This window comes from Papilio machaon, chromosome 20 (assembly GCF_912999745.1).
Source record: "Papilio machaon chromosome 20, ilPapMach1.1, whole genome shotgun sequence".
NCBI classification, from domain to species: Eukaryota; Metazoa; Arthropoda; class Insecta; order Lepidoptera; family Papilionidae; genus Papilio; species Papilio machaon.
Window position 1 is genome coordinate 849558 of NC_060005.1, and position 9687 is coordinate 859244.

A 9687-nucleotide genomic window follows, 5' to 3' on the forward strand; every position below is an offset into this window, starting at 1 on the left:
ATGTTAGAAAGAATGTTTCTTTATAATAAATAAAATATATTTTAGTGTTAAATAAAAATTTTATTTTATTCACTTTTTCTTTCCCTTAGAATAATTTTTCATCCAATACTTAACATCTTGTTTGTCAGCTCTTATACCTAAAACTGCGGATTTCGAGTTGACATCTTTCATAGCAAACGGTGAGAAACCTGCAATGTAATCAGGGTCCATTGCATTTGTTTTCTTACGTGCCAGTTTTGTTGCAAATCTCTTATGTATATGTTGGTCTTCTGTTAGTATCGGATATTGGAAGTGTTGCCCTCCTTTCGGTGTTGGTAAACTGAACCGTTTACCTCTTGCTGTGAGAGGTTTACGTCCATTGATATGAATATGTTGATTACCTTCATCATCAATACTTACTGCTACCTTTTTCAAAGTAGCATGCCCGCATTTAGAACAAAACAACTTAGTCATCACACTGGTTGTTTTAAAACATGTTGTGCAACGGAAAATAAATGTACGAAGCTGTCTGATAATTCTGCCGTCTATAGCAGTTACATTTAAACCTATTTGTTTTAAAACATTCTGCATAGCAAAGTCTGAAGTAATACAAGCAACTTCTACATTTTTCTCTTCAAACTCTCCCATTTCCATATCTTTTTTCTTTTGCGCTAAGTTTGATGGTGTGATCCATTCTTCTCCATCGCTGTCTGTTTCGTCTTCACTTTCCGAATCCTCTTCCTCATCAGAAACTTTAACCATTACATTATTTAGTTCACTATCATCTTTTAAATCAATGTTTTTTATTTGTTCAGCAATGTCTTGTGCAAGTTTATCTTCTTTCTCTTCACCAATATTTTCATTTACAGGAAATGTTTTTTCACATTCTAAGGCTTCATATTTTTTTACTAAATTATCATTAGGTTTTTCAACATCGGAAGAATTTTCTTCATTAGTGTCTGGTGATTCATTATCTTCTTTGTTTATAGTAGCTTTGTTGTCAACATTATCACTAGATTCTGGATGAAGGTTAAAACCGGATAAGCCACTTACTTTAATAGTCTTCTGCATTGTTGGTTCAGATTTAAGGTGTTCAGTACCAACTTTTTCTTTCTCGAGTTGATAAGTCAGAGCTATTACCTTTATATCGGTAGCAGACAAACTCGTGTAATCTCCGGTCTTTTTTGAAAAATCTGTGATGAACTTAATATTTTCAGTGAAAACATCTTTAACATTTATATCGTACGGAAGAACGACAAGTTTTCTACGTTGTCTATCGTTTGTAATTTCATCAATTACCTCTTGCACTGTGTAAACATTTTCAGCTATATTTAAAAGATTCTCAGCTTTTATGAAAGCTGTCGTATCGACAACTAAGTGTTTGATCTTTTTCGACATTTTTTAACGTTTTTGCACACAAAACAATATCTTCAATTTTAATTTTGGATTTCTCTCAACTTCATAAACACGTGCATGGCAAACTATTTTTAAAAGCTGAAATATGACATTAGTTTGACATTGACACATTTCGGCTGTTTTTTTATGATGTCCAAAGAGCTTAGAAAAGATGTTGAGCCCATAAATATCTATAACATTGCATTAATTGCTTTTTGAAAATGGCATGACTTATAAAATGTAGTTTTTTATAAAAATATATAACTTCTTAAGGTGTCAAATATTTAGTAATTTTTGTTTTTTTTTACTGAAAAAATAATTGTATTAACATCTTAACATCAAAGAGAAATTTGAGAGAAAAGCTTTCCACTCTTTGAGCAATTTTGATTTTTGACTTATGTCATTGAGTTTGTATCATTTCGTTTGGCATTTGGTATTGGCATTTGGTTTTATTTAGGAAACTAGAAATAGGCAATTTTCTCTCTGAGTAAACAATTTGGAATATCCTTAATTTTTTCATTGTTGTGTTATGATAGATTTTGTAAGATTATGTCTAACATGAATTCAAAGAGAGGTAAAAAAAATATGGGGAATAAACATTTTCCTATAGCCGAATCTGTTAGCATAGCATTGAAAATACAGCTAGATAAATTTCTAAATGACGAAAATGAAACAGAATTAAAGTTTCCGACATTCTTATCGGCTCAAGAGCGAGGTTTCATTCACGAGACAGTGGCGAAATTGGGTTTAAAATCAAAATCGCGCGGGAAAGGTATTACCATTTTTTTTTTATAAATTTCTTTCATTATACTTTAATACAACAAAATAAGATTACTTTTCAACATAAATATAAAATAATATAAACACTACAGATAAATTACCCAATATTAACAAAAGTAATAAAGTAGTACTAATACACAAGACTGCTAATTCATTTCTCCAATTAGCAGTATACAACATTATTAGAAAGAAAAAATAAATATTACGATACATTATAAGATGAATCATTTATTTCATAACAATTTAGTCAAAAACTTTTACATATGAAATAATTTTGTTTTATAATGTTGTGCAATGTCAATTTTCGATTGAAGTCATATTAAAAAATTGCCTATAATCTTTGAAACAATATGCCCTTGCAATTTTGTCACTAAGATAAAATTTAAAATATTCTTACATGATGTTTTATGAAATGATCATCAATTTTCAGGTGTGAATCGTTACTTAACAATATACAAACGTGTGGGCTCCACGATTATCCAAAATGATGCTAAGTTAATACTTGATTCCAATATGAGATGCAGCATCGTTGAGATGTTGTCTTCATTTCCGCTGACAAACAAAGAGAGAGATGATTTAAGTATTGGCCCTGAAAAGGAGAGAACATCTCAGTTAACTCATAAGGTGCTTGGTCATTTGAGTAATGGAGTTGCTCAGGTAAGGAAGAAAGAACTGCAGTTAATTTTGTTTTTACAACACATTTCTAAATGTTTCCATTTTTGCACTATGGAACATTATTTTCAACAGTATTTACAATTACAAATGAACAAACTTCTTTCAACACATGTGCGGGTTCCTTCAAATCCTCACCAGATATAACTGTTCTTCTGTAAAACTGGAATTAAAGTTTTACAAATTTATTCCTTACAGATTCCAAGCACAACATATAACCCAGATTTGGTTAAGTTCAGAGAAAAATTACCTGTTTATGAACAACGACAGGAACTTATAAATGCCATAACTCATAACCAGGTATATGTTGACTTATTTAAATTTATAAGAAAATAGCTGTCGCCCGCGATTCCGTCCGTGCGGAATACCAAAAAAACTTAATGAGTAGCCTCTGTGTTTTTCCTATGTTCTACATGTATGCCAAATTTCATCAAGATCCATTGAGCCATCCATTGAAACATTCACATTTATAATACTAGTATTATTAAAATATATAGGCTCATTTATTTTTGTTTTAATAGGTAATTAGCTGCTGCCTGAAACTTAGTTCCCGCGGAATAAAAAAAACTTGATTAGCAGGCTATGTGTTTTTCCAGACTGTGTGAATTTTTTTTTCATTAAAGATGTATTGAGCCATTCTTTAGATACCTTCTAACAAACATCTACATTTAAGTATTATTAAAAAAAAAAACTATAAGTAAAAGAAATATATTTTGTAATTTATCAGTTTTAGCAAATTTTATAGATTGTCTATGGTTCAATGATTACTGTTTTATAATGTTGCCATCCCTTTCATTATATGAACAAAACAGAGGACATCATGAATTTTTTTGTAGGTGATAATAGTAGCAGGTGCAACAGGCTGCGGGAAGACGACGCAGCTGCCCCAGCTGGTGCTGGACTGGTGCCAGGAGCATAAGCAGCCTGCACGTATCTACTGCACTCAGCCACGCAGGATATCTGCCGTCTCTGTTGCTGAGAGGGTCAGTACCTTTTGCACATAGTTGACACTTAAAAAATATACCAATACTAGCTTTTACCCGCGACTCCGTCCGCGCGGAATAAAAAATAGAAAACGGGGTAAAAATTATCCTATGTCCGTTTCCTGGTTCTAAGCTACCTGCCCGCCAATTTTCAGTCAAATCGATTCAGCCGTTCTTGAGTTATAAATAGTGTAACTAACACGACTTTCTTTTATATATATAGATTCACAATAGGACCTTAGTTTTCTATTGGTTTTGAATTAATTTTTTATTATTTAAAGAAATGTTTCTAATGACAGACACTTGTCGTTAGTTAATCAGCTAGAAATTATAAATAGTATATGTCTTTTTCACCCCAGTTTACAATCATACCTTCCTTCTCTTTCATGTAACGAAATATGCCTAAATGTGACAAGTTGTACATTTATCTGAGGTTACGGTGAAGGAAAACATTGTGATGTTGCACATATCTGTGAAGAAATTCAATGATATGTGTGAAGTCAACCCGCACTTGATCAGCATTGACTATGGCCTAGTCACCCCTGAGTGGACCCTAAGGGGACTCCATTATAAAGCAGTTTCTATTTCAGGAATGCTTAAGTAATTTGTGTGTTCATAGGTAGCTTTCGAGCGTATGGAGAAGATAGGTCAGTCGATAGGTTATCAGATAAGATTGGAGTCCCGCATCAGCCCGCGCACTGTCCTCACATACTGCACCAATGGTGTGCTGCTCAGGACCCTCATGGCTGGAGAAAACTCACTTGCAGGTACGTTACCAACCGTGATCAACAAAATTAGATACAACGATGGATGCCGGATGGAAAAATTGAGAAGTAAAAGGTTAGCGTGGTTAGCATTTTATGAGGAGAGAAGAACTGCATGTGGGAAAGAGATCGTTAAGTATAAGTGTGGAGGTATACCGGTAGAGGTAGACCTAGGAAGAGATGGATGGACTGCGTGAAAGGTGACATGATCAAGAAGGGGGTGACAATGGCGATGAAGGTAGACAGATTCATTTGGAGGAAAGAAACCTGGTGCACCGACCAGACGTAAGTGGAACAAGGGAACAAGGATGATGGATGCTGGATTGTTAAGTGAGACATTCTTCCCCAGATTATTTTAGAGGAGTTTTATTTTTAATTTTATTATGACAATAGTTTCGTTTTGTGTGACATGACAGGCGTGACACATATCTTTGTGGACGAGGTTCACGAGCGTGACAAGTTCAGTGACTTCTTGCTGATAGCGCTGCGTGATGCTCTGCCTCGCTTCAAGGACCTGAAGCTGCTGCTCATGTCGGCCACATGTGATACACAGATATTCTCAAGGTCAGAGAGATGAGCCTCACCTCGGTCTCATGAGTGCATCGTAGAAGACTAATTTTGATCCTCTCCCTTCCCAACCCTTTTCTTTTAAGGATATGATGGGAAGTGAAAGTGGATTTGTGGGAGGATAAACCCATAGGAAGGGGAAATATTCTATTTCTTTGCATATCCTCCTCTGTTGATTGAAGGCAACGCATAAACAACTGCGAATGTCTATGGGCAGCGGTAACTTCGCCATTTATGCGAATTCAGGCGACTGCTGTCTGTGTGAGAGACAGAAAGTGGTTCATTTTAGGGAATTTCTGGTTATTGTACTATGCAGGTACTTCAACAACTGTCCCGTGGTGAGCATCCCGGGTCGTCTGCACGAGGTGCAACGTTACTACCTGGAGGATGTGCTGAAGATGACAGGATACCGCAGCAGACGGATGCTGCAGGCGGAGAGGGAACTCAAGCAGAAGCGAGCCAACGGACATAGCTATTGGAACTATTTAGAAGGTACAAGCGAGACAGAGATGGATACACTAAGCAGTTACACTCAAGATAAATATACTACACAGTTCTCTTATAAAATTATATGAATACTTCAAAGTTCACTTTCTTCCAGGTCAGAAGCAGAATGTAGAAGAGAGTAACAGCAATGTGAGTAAGGATGAGAAGGAGAACGCAATCGATCCCGCTCTGCAGACGGATATGGATGAGTTTCTAGAAGAGTGTTTCAAAGAAGGAAGCATGGTAAGAACAATATAAATCTAACATATTTCTTCATATTGCTGTTGGTAAAGGAATTTGACTACGTGTTTGTGTGTTCAGGACTCGTTCTGTCAGATCCTGTACATGTATATGTCAGAAGGTGTGCCCGTGCAATGTGCACAGTCTCACTCCGGACGCACAGGTCTCATGGCAGCCGCAGCACATGGACATGCGGAGACAGCCAAACATATACTGCACATAGGTCAGTACATATACACTCTGCGGACAGACACACATACAGACATACAGAAAACATTCTATATTAATCTCCCTTCCAGGTGCTGATCCTAATTATAAAGACAAAAGTGGTAAAACAGCATACGATTACGCAGTCGAGAACGGTCACACGGAGTGTGCGAAACTCTTAGCCACCTTCAGCTCAAACGAGGATACCAAAGATAACCATGAAGAGGAGAACGCAGCTGACAACTTTCTTCTCGACGTCTACCACCACTCCATCTCCGAGGAGCTGATCGATCACGACCTCATGCTGGCTCTCATCAAACACATCCATGTCAACCTGCCCAAGGGCAGCATCCTGGTCTTCCTGCCCGGGTACGACGACATCGTGACTCTCAGGGACCTCATACAGTCCTGCGCAGAAATGAACGTTCTCAAGTATCAGATATTCACTCTGCACAGCAACATGCAGACGCTGGACCAGAAGAAGGTCTTCAACCCGCTGCCCAACGCCAGGAAAATAATTATTTCTACCAACATAGCGGAGACGTCGATAACGATAGACGACGTGGTGTACGTGGTGGACTCCTGCAAGGTGAAGGAGAAGTACTACGAGTCCAATGGCGGCGTGTGCTCGCTGCAGTGCGTGTGGACGTCGCGCGCCTGCTGCCAGCAGCGGGCTGGTCGCGCAGGACGCACCAAGCCCGGACACTGCTTCCACATGTGCTCCAAGCGCCGCTTCAACACCCTGCCCCTCAACTCCATCCCCGAGATCCTGCGCGTGCCGCTGCAGGAGCTCTGTCTCCACACCAAGCTGCTCACCATCAGCAACACCCCCATCGCGGACTTCCTCTCCAAGGCCCTGGAGCCGCCCTCCTTCCTGGCGGTGCGCAACGCCGTCACCCTGCTCAAGACCATAGGAGCCCTCACCGCCAACGAGGACCTCACGGAGATCGGCCAGCACCTCCTGGACCTCACCGTGGAACCCAAGCTTGGCAAGATGCTGCTGTACGCGTGCGTCATGAAGTGTCTGGACCCCGTGCTCACCATCGTCTGCAGTCTCGCCAACAAGGAGCCCTTCCAGATCTCCATGAACCCGGAGAACAGGAAGCGCGGCAGTCTCGCGCGCAAGGACTTCGCCTCCGACAGCTACTCGGACCACATGGCGCTGCTGCGCGCCTTCCAGGCTTGGCAGATGGCGCGCTCCAACGGCACCGAGCGCGCCTTCTGCTCCAAGAACCTCATCTGCGGCGCCACCATGGAGATGATCGTCGGCTACCGCTCGCAGCTGTTGGCGCAGCTCCGCGCGCTCGGCCTCGTCAAGGCGCGCGGCTCCGGAGACATCAAGGACGTCAACTCCAACTCGGAGAAGTGGCACGTGGTGAAGGCGGTCCTCGTCGGCGGCCTCTACCCCTCGATAGCGCGCGTGGACCGCGACACGAGCACGCTGCGCACCTCCAAGGAGGTGAAGGTGGCCTTCCACCCGAGCTCGACCCTCAACCGCGGCACCGGCGCGGCCGGCTCGCAGAAGTCCGTGCAGAGTCTGCCCACAGACTGGGTGGCGTTCGAGGAGATCTCGCGCGCCGGCCGCTTCTGCTTCATCAGGTGCAACACGCTGGTGACGCCGCTGACGGTGGCGCTGTTCGGCGGACCTCTGCGACTGCCGGCCGCCGCGCTCTGCCAGCGCGCCAACCCGCCCGGACACTCCAGCGACTCGGACAGCGAGGTGGACGACCACAACTCGGCGCGCGACTCCGCCGTCCTCATCCTCGACGACTGGATGGCCTTCTCCGCGGACGCGGCGGACGCCATCAACGTGTTCCTGCTGCGCCAGAAGCTGTGCGCGCTCGTCGTGCGCCGCATGTCCAACCCCTCCAAGCCGATGACGCCGCTCGACGAGCAGATCCTGAGCACGGTGGTGCACGTCCTCGGCGCCGAGGAGAAGAACGTCGGCCTCAGCCAGCCCAGCGGCATCGGCCAGCGCCCGCGCCCGCACACGGTCGACTCGCCCAGCTGGAGGCTGCGCGTCGACGGAGAGGAGTACCGGCACGACGCCGGCAAGTACTACCCGCAGTACGCCCAGACCGACTACACCAACAACTACTACCAGGGTCAGAACTCTTACGGGTACCGCAACGGGCAGCGGAGCGGCGGCGGGCCCGGGGGCGGCGGCGCGGCCTGGCGGGGCGAGGGCGCGCAGGGCTTCTCCCCGCAGCCTCACGCCGCACCCCACGCCGCACCCCACGCCGCACCGCGCAGCCCCATGTCGCCGCAGGGCAAGGCGCTGCTCGCCAACATCGAGAAGTACGCGGAGGGCGCCGAGGCTAACACGCGCTACTTCGTCGTCAAAGCGGACGACGTGCACTGCGTAGAGGTTGCGCAGACCACCGGCACATTCAACTTCTCTCCCAACACCGCCAAGAAGCTGCAGAAGGCCCGACAAGTGAGACCTATACATTTTTAAATTTTTGATTAATACATTACAAGACACATTTCATCAAATGTTCGTTTTTTCAGGAGGGTGCTCGCGTGGTGGTGTTCTTCTCGTGTGCGAACGCGAGCAAATTCGTGGGGTGCGCGGCTCTCGCCGACTCCACACTCGAATGGATATGCACCAACAATGTGCCCTATCACATGGTCAGGTACGTAAACAGCTTAACGGTGTGATGTCATTTGAATCATAATTTCTCCAGTTATAAATTAATTTGTTTGTCGTAGGCACATATCGAATTCCCTGGCGGGTAACGCGCGTGTTGTGGGTGCGCGAGACGGGTGTGAGATGTGCGCGGGTGCGGGGCGCGCGCTGGTGACTGCGCTGCAGCAGGCCCGGCGTGCTCGGGCTCCGCCCCGCCCCATACAGAAGCACGCCCCCGACCACTGACACAACCGCCGCAAGACGCACAAGCACAACTCGCCCGCTCACTAGACTGACTAGTGTGTAGTGAATGTGAACTAATACAGGAATAAATGCAGTGATATAATTAAAAGTGACTTAAAAAAACATTTCTCGCTTGTGTTGTGTTTGTGAGAGATCATACAACAGTGAATGAATGCATCAGGAATTAAACAATTACAGATGAAGAACCATAACTTTATGGCAGCTGTTTACAAAGCAACAATTAAATGCACAATCTATCCATACATTCATATAAAAACATTTTATATGATTGTTTCAGTGGTGAAAATTTTTAAAATATCAAAACTCAACAATATGCGTATCTATATGTGCTGTGACCATTTGTAAAAAAAAAAATATAGAAATAATTAACAAAGTAAAGGTAAATTATTAAAGTGGATACAAAGCCAAATAAGCTATAAATCTATGGGTCCTTTAAATAAGAGCCAAAGTAACATATTGATTTTTTCTTTTTTGTGTTCAAAGCTACCTCTTAGTTAACATGCACTAAACAAAATACAGATTTACAGATGTAAATGTATTTTTTGCTGAAGTAAAAGAGGCTATGTCTATTTTTCCATACAAGAGCCTCTGCTGAAAAGTTGTCAATTTGCACATTGGCCCTTATTTGTAGGAGCCATCGAAATATTGGTTTAAAATTATAATTAAATATGTAAATATAGTAAACAGATGTTTATATATGACTTTTATTGATGTATATCAC

At 42.9% G+C, this 9687-nt stretch overlaps 2 protein-coding genes across 2 annotated transcripts; one reads left to right on the forward strand and one right to left on the reverse strand.

Annotated features, from left to right (window-relative positions):
- Positions 1-39: 39 nt before the first annotated feature.
- On the reverse strand, positions 40-1468 carry LOC106714670 (RNA-binding protein NOB1). The gene has a single exon (XM_014507770.2). The coding sequence runs from the start codon at positions 1375-1377 to the stop codon at positions 70-72; it is 1308 nt and encodes a 435-aa protein (XP_014363256.2). The 5' UTR covers positions 1378-1468; the 3' UTR covers positions 40-69.
- Positions 1469-1836: 368 nt separating this feature from the next.
- On the forward strand, positions 1837-9325 carry LOC106714689 (3'-5' RNA helicase YTHDC2). The gene is made up of 12 exons (XM_014507791.2): positions 1837-2146; positions 2585-2811; positions 3025-3126; positions 3663-3809; positions 4429-4576; positions 4990-5137; positions 5457-5632; positions 5742-5869; positions 5948-6089; positions 6166-8510; positions 8585-8709; positions 8786-9325. Exons 1-12 carry the CDS (start codon positions 1924-1926, stop codon positions 8946-8948), a joined length of 4074 nt encoding a protein of 1357 aa, XP_014363277.2. The 5' UTR covers positions 1837-1923; the 3' UTR covers positions 8949-9325.
- The last annotated feature ends 362 nt before the right edge of the window (positions 9326-9687 follow it).

Excerpts from the sequence above, each read along its gene's own strand:
- LOC106714689 (XM_014507791.2), top strand. The coding sequence starts at position 1,924 with ATGTCTAACATGAATTCAAAGAGAGGTAAAAAAAATATGGGGAATAAA. Across the intron at positions 6,090-6,165 it reads CAAACATATACTGCACATAG|GTGCTGATCCTAATTATAAA; the intron begins GTCAGTACATAT and ends TCTCCCTTCCAG. Across the intron at positions 8,710-8,785 it reads GTGCCCTATCACATGGTCAG|GCACATATCGAATTCCCTGG; the intron begins GTACGTAAACAG and ends TGTTTGTCGTAG.
- LOC106714670 (XM_014507770.2), bottom strand. The coding sequence starts at position 1,377 with ATGTCGAAAAAGATCAAACACTTAGTTGTCGATACGACAGCTTTCATA.